This window comes from Meriones unguiculatus, chromosome 10, assembly GCF_030254825.1.
Source record: "Meriones unguiculatus strain TT.TT164.6M chromosome 10, Bangor_MerUng_6.1, whole genome shotgun sequence".
NCBI lineage: Eukaryota > Metazoa > Chordata > Mammalia > Rodentia > Muridae > Meriones > Meriones unguiculatus.
Window position 1 is genome coordinate 59,957,145 of NC_083358.1, and position 13,765 is coordinate 59,970,909.

Here is a 13,765-nt window from a genome sequence, read left to right on the forward strand (position 1 = left end):
GTTTGTAACAGAGTCTCTCTTTGGTCTGGAACTAGCCAAGGATCCCAGACTAGCTGGCCAGCAAGCTTTTGGGGTCTTCTGCCTTCCCAGAGATAGGGTTGAAGCAGGTGCCACTATACCCGGCTATTATTATTATTATTATTATTATTGGTTGAAGCAGGTGCCACTATACCCGGCTATTATTATCATCATCATCATCATCATCATCATCATCATCATCATCATTTTAACTGCTAGTAAGTGAAATCTGTTGTCACCTTCATGGCTCATTTTTCATAAAATGGGCCTAATTTCTAGAACACTTTGAGATTTTTTTACACTTAATGGGCAAGCATGTACACCTGAAGCTCCCCACACCTCACCAGCTATTTCAAGAAAGTGCTCTACAAAAGTTCCTCTTTTTTAGCCCTAGGTATTACAGCTGTTCCCAGGCTCCCTTCTCCTAACAACCAAGAGAAAGGTGGAGGAAGATGTGACAAAATACAGATGACTCAAACCTCAGGTGCGGACACACAAAACTACATCTTTAGATTTTCTTTGCCATAAACCTGGTGTTGCTTTATGGGTCTAACAAAATGGAGCAAATAAGTAAGCAGTGCTTTGTAAAGAGGGCTACAGAGTGGTCAGTAAATGGGGAGTCCAATTACCCTCCCAAGGAGCGATGCTGTTTCCTCAGCAAGAAAACAGCACCTCCTAAGCAAAGTATGCCACAGGCATGTTCACAGTGAAGAGGAAGTGGCTCCCTACACAAAAGGAACTTGGCCTGGGAAATCTCTTGTAATCATTGTTGCTAAACTCTGGCTTACAGTTGCAGCGGGGTTATCCACAGAAGATGGTTTTGTTAACCCGAAAGTCTCCACTGTACTAATTTCCCCGGGAGGAGCCCCTCCCCTCTGCTTCCTGGAAGTTTTGAGCTCTGGACAAATATCCTCCTCGGAATCCCAGCGGACTCTGTCCTTCCCCACTTAAGAGTCTCTGCGTCTCCACGCTCCCTCCGCCCCCGTCTCCGGAGACCCCCACGACAAGGTGGACTACAACTCCCGGCGTGCCGCGCGCCTGGCGCTGCTCTGGGCTCCGCGCGTGGCGGCCACCGAGCGGCTGGGCGGGAGGTAAGTGATGGGCTCACAGGCCGTCCTGGGAACGCGCCCGCCCTCCCTCCTCTCCAGGATGAAAGGAACCAGTGAACACCAGGATAAGGACAAAAACAAAAACAAACAAACAAACAAAACCCCAAACGCCCGACCCGCGGCCCCCGTGTGTTCGGCGCCCCGCGGGTGTGCACTTTGTCACCTGGAGTGGAGCGGGGCAGAGCTGGCGGGACGGGACGGGACAGGACGCGGCGCTAGGCTCGGCGCCACACCCCTAGCAGCTCCCACCCTAGGCAGACCGCCCGGTTCTCCCTCAGAGTCTCCACAGAAACTTTCCTCTCTGTCCTCTGCGCCACCTCGAGTTGCTTAGCCGACCGCTGGCGGGGAGGACACCCGTCCTCTGTCCTGGAGACGCCCTCCGGGACGCGTGCAGCCCTGCCTTCGGGGACTTGGGTCCAGCCCCGGACCAGGCGGAAGGTTCCTACAGAACAGCCTGGCTTTCCTGGGCCGTCGGTGCTTCCTGGAGGTGGGTGCGAGGCAATATAGAAACCACTCTCAGAGAACCTAGTCTCCAGCCCTTCTTGACTGGCCTCCCCTCCCCCATCCGAGGGCGCTTTCAAGTGGTCCCCCCAAAGCTCTCTGTTCCAGAACCCTGAGGCCAGATAGACTGCCTTAGAAAGTCTTGTTTGGGCCACGCCCCCCCACTCCCCCACCCCCGCACACACACACACACACACACACACACACACACACACACACACACGTTCTGTAATCACAGAACACACTCCTGGGTACAGCACACAGCATGTGCTTCATCTCACACAAATACAGTGCTAACATGCACGCCCTTCGTGTAAGAGCAAACGACTAATGTGCTTGTGGAGTGTGCAAAGATGAGTGGCTGAATCCACACTCACATTCACAAATGGCAGTTTTTTTCCAAAGTTAGAAACCAGCTGGCAAGTGAAGCCTGTTGCCATCATTTAGAACACCTTTGTGGCTCTGATGAAACGGGCCCAATTTTCTATAACACTTCCAGAAACACGTTTATTTAACAGGCACACTTTTTGATCACAGCAGGCAGGAAGGGAGAGGGTGGCCTTTTTACGTGAAGGGGAAGCCGCTTGGAGGAACTTCACAGAGCCCTTGCTCTGCTGAGTGTGGCCAAGGAAGACTCAGGAGTGCCTACATCTCTTTGACCCTTTCCCTTGGAGAGTGTGATCAGAGGTTCTTTGAGAACTATTTGTTCTGAGCTGTGCTGTCAGGGTACCCTCCCCCTGCTCCCCTGCCCAGCACACTCAACAATCCAAAGCCATTCCCTATGGCTGTTGTTGGGAAATAGGTCAGGAGTTTCACACCAAGTCCCAAAGTATGGATCTGTTGATGAGTTAGCGCTCCCTGCCCCTCATTTTGGTCATTCGTGATAATGCACACAAATCCTGACCCATGCACAACACAGTATGCAGAAATATTGAGCATTTACAGGTCTCCCCTAAAAATTTATGGTTGTGTTTGCAACGAGGCAGTGGCAAAGTCCAGAAAAGAGAACCTTTGAAACAAATATTTCTCAGCTGTGGTCTTTCAGGAAGCTGAAAATTTCTAGTGCCATTCCTGAAATTAGGTGGGTGGGTAGGTGGATGATTTAGGAATTCAGAATCCAAATTTAGATCATACTTGTCAACCTTTGATCCCTGAATGTCCTTAAGGATTAGGAAAGAAAAGGGAAGCCACTTCTCCTCAGTTCTGCCTAAAATAAACATATCATACTTCCTGAGGACCAAGAACTCTCAGGGTCCTTGTTATGATCTTGAATTTGCCATATTTTGAGTGGATTTTGTTTGTTTTGTGGTTGGTTTTTTTTTGGGGGGGATTATTGGAGTAGGGGTTGGGGGCTGGTAGATATCTTGAATTAAGTGTCAAAATGTTGATTGATACATATTTTCCACGTGCATACAACATGTTTATGAAGTTTATGGGGCAGGAATACTCCACCCCCAAACACACACAGACCCCTGAAACCCAAGTAGCAATTCCTAGCCAGGACCTGTAAGATTGACCAGGTAACAATGGAAAACACACTCCCAGTCTCTCTGCTCTCAGTTTCCTGAATTGGAACTTAAGATGGTGGTAGGTTGGCACGTCTTAATTTTATGTGACTTGGGCAATACCAAGTGCTCATGGGTTAGAAATGTTGACTGAATTTGGGGGTGGGGTGGGTGTCATGAAACTGAGATAAACCATTAAACCTGCAGTGTTTTTCTTGGGTAGAATAAGGTTTTGTTTGTTTCTGTCTGGTTTTGGTTGGCTTCCTTGGGTGGAATGTGAATGTTTTCAGAGCTCTGATCTTCTATTTTACATTCTCTCTGAAAGATGCTTCTTCCTACCTCGGGGAGTGAAGGGATTTGCTAGCTGGCCAGAGCTTTCCTTATACTCACAAAGAGATTACTTAAAAGCCAGCTCTGGGAACTTTGTCCACGCCTCTGTTAGGAAAAAGAGGCTAAAGCAGGACCGCGGCTTCCGAGAGCTCACTGTGTATAGCCCGTAAGCCCTGAGTTTTCTCTTATCTTCCCACGGGGAGAAAATGAAATAGTTTGAAACATGGCATGGCTACGCAGAAGAGCAGTGAGGACCTATGTAGCAACATGAAGGGGAGGGGGGAGCAAGAGACTGCAGTAAGTACGTAAGCCACGTGCAAGGAGAATTCTGCCTATTTGCAAGTGTGATTGTCCCCTTCCACTAACTGTGCTGAGGGTAGTTAGCCCAAGTGAACAGGCACGCTGTAGCTTTAAAAAGTCAGCCATGAAGCAGAAGGCAGTTGCGGCTTGTGTGTGATTCCTAACGTCATGTTGGCTGAGAGCCAGCCTGGTTTTATTTTCACTGTGTCAAACTGTACCTCCTTTTTGAATTCCTTTGACAGACTACTTTGTAAAAGAAAACATTGGGGTTTCTTTGGCTGTTCTTGATAAGCCTATAAAAAATGATATGTTTTAGTTGCTTCTAGGTAGGTTTTCTTTTTACTCTTTCAGGAAAGAAAATAATAGTAGTGATAAAAAGACAATGTAGTGCGCTGTCACAGAGTGCCGCTGTGAGTTGTTTTGTTTTGTTTCTGAGATGTTTAGAAAATGGTGAATTTATAACAGTTTCCAACTGAAGTGCCTTCTTCTTGTGGCTGGAGCAGCAGCACTCTGTCCTGTCTACTCTGCGACTGTGTGGATGGATGCTATTATCTATATTATATTCAATGGTGGGTTCTTTAGCAACAGTCTTAGAGACTTAGCAACTGGAAGGGGTGTGTGTGTGTGTTTCGGGAGTGGAGGTGCCCCCACACTTGCAGTGTTGTTTGCTAAGCATCCACTTCTGGCAGAGTGAAAGCATCTTCTGAATTTACTGACCGATGCACTTGCCATGTCACAGCAGCCCCTGGAGAAGGAGTGTCGACATCTAAAGTGATTTGAGGGGAAATGCATTTAAATTATGGCTTCAGCTAATGTGAGGAAACGTATTTCCAGAGCAGGCTTTCTGTTTTGATTTTCTTTTCTTTAAAGCAGTCCCTCCCCCCCCCATCTTGCTAATTTTGGAGGGTTTTTTTTTAATTTTTATACATTCCTTATCTGATAAAAAGACAGTGATGTTACTGTATCTCAAATGTTTTACTGATTTTACACAAATCTGATGAGCTGCCTATCTGACCCCTCCCCACCAACCCACACACACACCACCATAATCATCACCACACTTTTTGTGATAAGCTATCTGGGTGCTTTTGTTTTGTTTTGTTTTTTGAGCTTTGTGCTTTACCTGGGCATGTCTGTCTCCCAGATGAAGTTTTGCTGAGACTATTTGAGGTAGGGGAATACTTTCTGACAAAGGCTTTAATTAAGTCCCTTCTGCATTTCATTGAAATAAAAAAAGTAGGGGAGTGGACCAAAAAAAAAAAAAGTCAATTAAAGAAAAAGGGAAGAAAATCATCTCCCATATTGGGAGGGGTTCAGAAAGGGGGCTTGCTTTTCTCCACTTTTGAGTATGGGCTGCAGTGTCCTCAGGGAGCTAGGAGGCCAGGGGAAGCCCTGCTGGGTCACAGTCTGTGTTGGAAGGAGGCTTCAGTCTTATTTGCACTTTCTTCCTGTCAAGGCAGGGAGCACACTGCAAATGAAAGTACCACCACCGTCTTGCAGATTTGATCCTAGCTCTCCAATCAGAGGGACTGGTGTGAAGCTGTAAAGGGACCATTGTGTTTCCAGTTGAGAATATATGTTCTCTCACTTTCTAAGAATTAAACCCAAGCTTTTCTCCCTTATTGATTAGTTGCGGAATAAAGGAGCTCTGCGAGCCTCCCCATGCTCTCTGTTGACATGGACAACAAGGGAAATGGCTGTGTCGGTGTAAAAAAGTAAGTGAGGCTGGCTTCTGAGTTCTGCTTCTGCCAACAGCACAGGGACCTGTATCTGTTTTTATTCTCTTTAGCCACTGAAGGACACAATTTGGGGTCTTTTTCATCTACACTGGCCGCCAGCTACCTGCTCCCTCCCCCCTTAACTCTAGTTGCCTTTTCCTTAGGCCAGCCCTATGACAAATGGTGACTTCATGCATGGAGGTGTGTGAGGAAGCTGATGGTATCAGGCTGTGGATCAAAGAGACGTCAGGAACTTAGCCCTACATTCTCATATGAGACAAAAACTGAGCAGGCACATTCCCTTGTCCATAGGTTGCTAGGGTGGGGGCAGAAAGTGAATTTGAGTTTTTGTGTTTGTTTTAATAACATCAACTCTATTTTCAAAACTGAGAGTGATCATGGTGGAGAAAAGAAGTTCACATTAGTTAGATACTGACATTAACAATTTCTCTGCCCAGATTGTTGAATTTTTCCTTGAAGGTAACATATTTCAGTACATATGGAGGGGTCTCAAGAATATCTCCTCTTGCACAGGACACTCCCAGTTATGTCTGCTGTTAAGGGTTACAAGCTGGATCCTTTTTAAGAGGAAAACACAAGGGGATCATGGGTTTTCCTAATACACAGTGGACTATAAGAAAATACTAACTTGCAGGATATCTGTGAGTCCATCACACTCATGGACTATATTGAAACTGCAACTATTCTGGGTATAAGAAATTTTCAGGAGGATGTCCACAGAAGCCATGATGGGTGAACGAGGAGGCACGTGCCACTTTCCTCATAACCCATAGCAGTCTCTCCTTCCTTTTTCTTGGGTCCATATTCCCAGGCAACCATGGCTGTGTCATTATAAACTAGCTTGACACTTTTTAGAATTTTGCACAAGTGAGCATATATTATACATATATAATACGAATATAAAATGTGTATTTACATGGTCTGGCATCTCAACATAGTCTTTAATTTATACATATTAATGTATTACTGGTTCATTACTTTTTTTTTCTTTTTTGAGTCAAGGTCTCAATATATAGCCATTGCCTGCCTTGAACTTGTTATGTAAACCAGGCTGGTTTCGAAGCCATGGAGATCTGCCTGCCTCTGCCTTCCCGGTGCTGGGATTAAAGGTCTCTACCACTGAACTCAGCTTGGTTCCTCATCCCACAGTTGTATGGGCATACAACTATTTATCCAGCTACATGATGACAGAGTGGAGTTGTTTCCATTTTTGTAGGTATTATCCAAACAAATTGCTTTGATTGTTTAGGTCTTTATGTAAATGTGTGCTTTATTTCATTTGTGAACATACTTAGGAAGGAATTAAAGTGCTTAGCTATATCATAGGTACATGTTAAACTTTTAAATAAACTTTTCCCAACTACATTACTACCAACAGTGAATATTTCAGCTGTCCTATTTCCTATTAGAGACAGTTGATGAGGAATTAATTTTCATTTCCCTAATGCCCTTTGATGTTAACTATCTTCTCTGATGATAATTTGATATCCATCTATCTTCTTAAATAGACTGTCATTCAAATCTTTCACCTCAATTTTTATTGGCTCTTATTCATATTTGTTGTATAGAATCTTTATGTACTATGGATACATATTTTATTGGGTTAGATTTTTTTTCACATTTTTGCCATAGAATCTCTATGTATTATGAACAAAATTCTCATTGTGATTTGAAGTTTTCTCACAGTTCATAGCTTGTTTTAGTCATGCTCTCTTTAAAGTCTTTGAAAGTGCAAAAGGTTTTTAATCTTGCTGTAATCCCATTTATTTTTTTATTTATGGATAGTGCTTTGGGTGCCATATTTAATAATTCATAGACTAAAGTCTTGCTAATTTTCTTCTAAAAGTTTGATGATTGTAGGTTTAGGGATTTAGAACTATGATGTTTAAGTTGTTGGTTTTAAAAAAATATTTATTTTATTTTTATGTGTGTATATGTGCCATGTGGGCATGTGATCATGAATGCAGGTGTTTGTGGAGGACAGAAGAAGGTATAGGATGCCCCAGAGCTAGAATTACAGGCTGTTGAGAGTTGCCCAAAGTGGGTGCTCTGGGAGAGCAGTAAGCACTCTTAACCACTCAGCCATCTCTACCACTGTCAGATTAGTTGTTTATGTGGAATGGGAAGTACACATTGCATTAAAGTGTTTTTATTTTTTTAGTATGTATGGTGGTGATTTTTTTTTTTTGCCTATGATAAATAATAGTTGTAGCACCATTTGTTTGAATGCTTCTGCAACTTCTTTTTGACAAATAATTGATCCTAAGTGTGGGCCTATTACTAGACTATTCTGTTCCATTGATTGTTTGCAAGTATGTGTACCAGAATAACACTGTTTTGATAATCAGAGCTTTGGTAACCATGGCCTCAAATTAGATAGTGTTAACTAACTTTGGCAGTTTTGAGTCTTTGTATTTCCTTATGATTTTAGAATCAGCAATTTCCACCCCCCCCCAAAATATGGTGACATTTACATTGGCAAAAAGTGCCAACATTTAAATGAATATTTGAATAAACTGCTTTGAGAAGAACAGACATCATGTTTACTATTTTGGTTGTATAGTAGACAGCATGAATTTTACTCCATTGGGTGATGGATTTTTCCTAAACCCCTATAATTGCTTGATGTGGGTTCCTCCATACTGTTTTCTTGGAAACTGTTTCAAGTCTCTCTTTAAGTTTTATTATCCCAGGACCAGAGCTGCATTTGATGTAGGGCTGTTTCCTGCTCATTAACTGAGGCAAGACCTCCCTTTGTCCTCTTTCAGTGCTCCTGAGTAATGAGATTTTCTTCTCTGTCAGGTGAGAAGACACTATTTTTGTCCATGCATGATCTCATTGACTTTTTCCCCTCTAGTACTTCTGGGTGATGTTTTGCCCCAGCCTCAGATAAGTTCTACAGAAATGCTGGTGAGAAATCTGCTGAGCACTTCAGAAAAACCCTGTGCAGGTCTTTTGAGTTAGTCTGTACATATCTTTCTCTCCTCTTAAGTCTAGAGTGTGTGCTGAAAACCTCAGGCTGTAAGTCTTTCCTTTCTTTCAAGGTCATGATCTTTTAGTGACTGTGACCAATGTTTTGAGTTTTGAGATTTTATATGTGTGTGTGTGTGTATGTGTGTGTGACATATATATAATTATACATATAAATATAATCTGCTTGTTCAGTTCTCTTTATTAGAGTAGAAGAGTATGGCCTCCATTATTCCAGCTTGACTGGAAATAGGCATTCTGTTTAATCCACATGGCCACAGATGGCTGTCTATAATACAAGAGTTGGGTTATAATATAGACTTTCTAAAGGCATAAAACAAAAAGTCTTAAGGATGTGACTATGTGCTGTAAGGTATTTGGCGGCCTCTGGAGCCTCTGCTGTTGTGTCTCCATTATACCTAATCTCCATGAGGGCATTCAAGTATGCCTCTGGAAACTGCCAAAAGTTTCCCAAGGCATAAAAGCATCCCTCACGGGGAAGCTGCCTGCCATTCTAAGGAAAACTGTGCATGAGGAATCTGTGATACTGTAACCTTTAGGCATCATGACTCATTTACATACCCTTCTGCTTAAAACTGTTAAAGGAGCATCATTTTAAAATTATTTCTGTCTGGAGAATTCCTTTGCCTTCCTTTTTTGCTTCTTGTTTTATGTCTTATAGAAGAAAGAGGGAAAGAAAAGGAATAATAAAGTAAATGTCATAAAATATTAACAAATTGGGGAATCTGGGGAAAGATATATGAGATATTTGCACTGTTCTTTAGTTTTCTCTAAGTCTGAACTTACTTTTTAAAAAACACTTTGTGCCAATGAAGAAATTCAGAAGAAAAGCTATATCTCCATTTAGGAAGAAAAGTGCAACACTCTCAACCCAGATTAGGAAGACAGAGGCCAGCAAGCTGACAGTGAAGGCTGCCCTTGAGACCTTGAATCAAGCCATAGGTTCAGGACACTTGGAGTTCACCTTAACTTTGCTTCTTAGCCATCAGAAGAATCACACTCACTTAATTTACCCCTGCTTTTTATTCTCTTGAAAATAAAGAGATTGAGAGTTGCAAGGATCAAAAGAAAATACATGTGTACTGAATTGTACAGTGAATTGCAATGACAGTTATGTTCCATGTCAGAAAGCATGATAGAACCTACTGTGAGTCATGCCTACCTACTATGAGTCATGCCTTGTACTGTCTTCACAAATATTATTTCATTTAATTAATGCAGTTTTTTATATTTAAATATATTTCAGCATATAAAATGACTAACTATTGGCCAGAAAACTAACTATATGAAATATTTTTTTTTAAATCACGTGGAAAATGGCAAATCTGAGATCTGAACTCAGCTGTTTGGAATCCAAGATAGCTCATTTTTATCCCAGAAAGCTTCTGAGTTACAACAACCTTTTACCCAGTCCTGTCGGCTGGAGTGAGTCTGGTTGCAGGCAGTTTGCAGCAGACTTGCCTCAAAGTTGAAGGGGCTTCTTTGTCAAGGCTACAAAAGAATAGAAGGAATATTGAAACTCCCACTCCAGGTCCTTGCTTTTATAAGATTATTAACCTAGAAGAGAAAGGATACATAGTAAAGCATATTCTTGATATTTGTAAGACATTTGCATCATACATATTCATTATTCTGTATGTGCGGTACAGTTGTACATTAGGACATTTTCATATGATACCTTGCCAATTTTAAACAAACACCATAGAGGAGTTTTCTTCCCTGCTGGCTTCTTTCATTCAGTCATACTAACATTTCCCAGACTTGAGCCACAAAACTCTTGGAATTTCTAATATGGATCCTTGTTAAGATCTTGGTTATTTTGCAGCTGCATCAATAGGTGTTGGCAAGACAACAACCACAGCTTAGATTCCACCTGAACTCTTTCTGAGGGGCAAGATGAAGTGGGTTCTGTGTTTATGATCTTCAACAGTAAAAACACATATCCATACGTTAACAGAAAAATAGCCCAATAGGAGCACTCATTCCACAGGAGATGGGATTTTATATGGCCAGTTAACATGTGAGGAGTTACTCAGTAGTGGAAGTGACAAAGAAAATGCAAATTAAGTCACAGTCACAGACTCAGTCACTTGGCAAATGTTTAAAAATATGAAAATACCAGTCATTATAAAGAGTGAAGATTTCTAAGACAGTACTCCAGCATGTAGATGTCTTTGGAAAATAGTTTACCACTATTTTCTTACAAGTAATGTAGATCTCAGCAATTCCGTATCTATCTATCTCTATCTCTATTCCATGGCAATAAATTTTGAGCCACTTAGTTAATTTAAAATTTTCTGGAGGTCATTTGTGAAACAGATGAAACAATTTTCAGTAATGTATTTTATTTAACTATCAAAAATGTTACTTTGACATGTTATCAACATAACATTATTAGGATATTTTGTGCCACGTTTTATAAACCTATTATGTAGTTTCCATTTCTGTGTATCTCAGGTTGAACACAAGCTTTTCTTGTTATATCTGCATTTGGATTTCATACAGTTTACAGTTGGAAAAGGTGTAATCACATACCCAGCCAATTCCAAAAATACTGATTTGCTATCATCTTTTCTACTAGGCTGTGGGTTTCCAGTGTTATTCAAGTGTCTGACTCATTGCAGACCAGTTAAACTTTATTAATGAATAATTGGAATTGAACAATGACTGGAGATATTCAGAAGAGGGCATTTAACTGCTGCTTTAAAAACAAGTGAGTAGGGCCCTCAACGTCAAGAAGTAAAACAGAAAGATTTGAGTGACATAAGCAAAACCATGCATATGGGGAAGTGGAGGCTCTTGTCCATTGGGTTTCAGTTCAAATCAAGGCTATGTTTGAATCAAATCTCTAAATGCTCAGAGAAAAGAACTCAGAGTATGCAGAAAGTTTGATGAGCTATTTGCTTCCCTGAGCTCTCATCATTTGGTTATTCTGCAGCTATATGCACTGAATCCTTATTTATCTGAATATCTTTAAATGAAAAAATATTCTGTCAAGAACTTTTTTGAGGCATTTTTTTTCCTTTTTCTTGGTCAGCTTTTAGTCAGATCTCTGCTTGTTGATATAAAGTGGGTGGGGAAATGAAGAGAAAACTAAATCTTGTTTGGTTGCTTAGTTCTTAGGTTTTTCATAAGCAAAGAGATCAATATAAATCTATTAGAATTGGAGTTAAATTATTTTTAGCCAAAGGCTATTTTTAAAAAATGGGCAAGGAGTAGGGTAATTTGATTTAAAAATAAAGGCAGTACAATTAAAGTACATTTTTAAGTGTAAAAATAACTAACATTTGAAATAGTTTTATGAAAAGAGTAGTGTGACAGACATATCACCATAATAATTAACCAGGCCCTTTCTCTCCTAAATTAAAGGAGAGATGTAATGGTCCAAAAAAAGAAAAAAACAAAACAGAGTTGCAAAATTCATATAGATTATATTTATCCACAGTGTCCTTGGCCAGCCTTTTATTTGTATGCCAAATACCTGAGAGATGCAAACTTAAAAGGAAGAGGAGTCTAGTTGGGCTCATGTATCTTTGTGGCTTTAGTAATAGTCAACTGTCCCTATGAGGTAAGACACAGCATCACGCATGCCCAATGGCAAAGTTGGTCAACTCATGGTAGCTAAGTAGAGATAGGAAGGATTCAGGGCAAGATTTAACTTTCTGGTACCCACCTCAGTGACCTACTTCCCCTGACTAGGCTCCACCCCTTAGTACAATCACCTGCCAGTAATGCCATCAAATTATGGCTTCAGTGGTTCCATTCGGTGGTGAAGATAGAGTTCTAATGAACCAGTCACCTATTTATGCTTCAACACATGAACCTCTGGGGACCAGTGTACTTCATGTCAAACCTCAGCACTCCACCTCTCATTCCCAGAGGCTCACAGCCTTCTCATAATCCAGGATGCACCTCGCCAAATGCCAAAAAGACCTCATTCTTAACAATTCCCTTACTGTTCGAAGTTTAAGCCCAAAGTCTCCTCTGATCCTCGCTCCCGTGAACCCCTTGTGAACATAGCTTAAAAATTGCATTTTTACAATATACAATTACCCGGGAAACATCCTGGTTTAAAAATGAAATACTTGAAGAATAGAGATGAATGAAACCAGAGTCAGACCAAAGCCCGGGAGGGCAAACATCTAGTCTGCAGTGTTCAGGGTAAAAGGCGCTCGGGCAGCCCTGCACGGCAGTCTTGCCAGTACAGGCCATAAGGCCCGTCCCTAGAGTTTGTATTTCTCCCTGCAGCTCTTCCTGGCAGACATTCGTGTGCACTGGAGACACTGATCAACTTCTTGGAGTCTCCTTTACATCTTCAGATTTACTCTCTTAGTTTCACACATTTCCCTCTCTGGAGCTGCCCAGGAGCAGTTCAGAGGCTCTGTGATTCTAAAGTATTACATTCTATATGCCTACCAAACGAGTAAGACATGATGACATCAGGGTTGGCCTCCAGCTCAAGAAGCCCGATCTCTTGGACTGCGACCGCTGTGGCTTTTGCATGGCTGAATCTCAGGAAACTTCTCTTCTCAAGGCAAAGTCTGTTGGATGAGTTTACATTTTTGCGCTAGTGACCATATATAATGGGCAGGAGTCTTGTTTTTTTTCATGAAGTATCCTCAAGGCTTGCTCAATATTTGTGGCACATCACCAGCAATTTTGCCAACCTTTTTTCTACAGCATTTCAAATGGTCAAAAGCATTTCAGAATCGTGGAAGCGATGATGTTACAGCAACCCGCTAGGAATCCAGAGAGCCCCCCATCCTGAAATCATATTGTAGCACAGTTACCACAATCACACAGCCACTTTTTTAAGGCGAGCAGTTAACTACGCAACCACAGGAAGTGTGGACTCAGGCATTTCCCAAGCACTTAAAAGTCCGCTCAATGGGACTCTGTTTATTGCTGGAAGCGAGGCAGTTAGAAAGCCTAACAGATTTGTTAGGATGGCAAGCTCCTGAAGAAACGTTCTTCAAGCCCATCATGACCAAGTGAGAGAAGGAAAGCAGAGCCTTGGAGCCTCATTGTCAGCTCATACTTGTTTATTTTACCAGGATAATGGGGAAGCTCAGCACATGGATCATCTGTCCCCCCACCCCGAAAAATCACATTGGTATAAAAATTAGAATTAATGCTTGATAATACTACAGTGAAAATGAGTTCCTGCCCTCAGTGCATATCACTGGCTCCGTGGTAGAAACTCGTACATGCAGAAATGCCGGGCTGTTATGGTTGTTTTGTCGTTCATTTGGTTTGGTTTTCATCAACTTGA

General features: G+C 41.7%; 1 protein-coding gene across 4 annotated transcripts in view; it reads left to right on the forward strand.

The window, feature by feature from the left end:
• The first annotated feature begins 810 nt into the window (after positions 1-810).
• Samd13 (sterile alpha motif domain containing 13) overlaps positions 811-13,765 on the forward strand; it is a 34,150-nt gene continuing 21,195 nt past the window's right edge. Inside the window, exons 1-2 of one of the 4 annotated variants that reach the window (XM_060392561.1) lie at positions 811-1,109; positions 5,394-5,478. In XM_060392561.1, the coding sequence (XP_060248544.1) occupies positions 5,426-5,478 (53 nt within the window). In that variant the 5' untranslated portion in view covers positions 811-1,109; positions 5,394-5,425. Of the gene's footprint in view, positions 1,110-1,290; positions 1,615-5,393; positions 5,479-13,765 lie in introns of those variants that run through there. The other 3 variants (XM_060392562.1, XM_021647989.2, XM_060392563.1) reach the window with 3 other exon arrangements.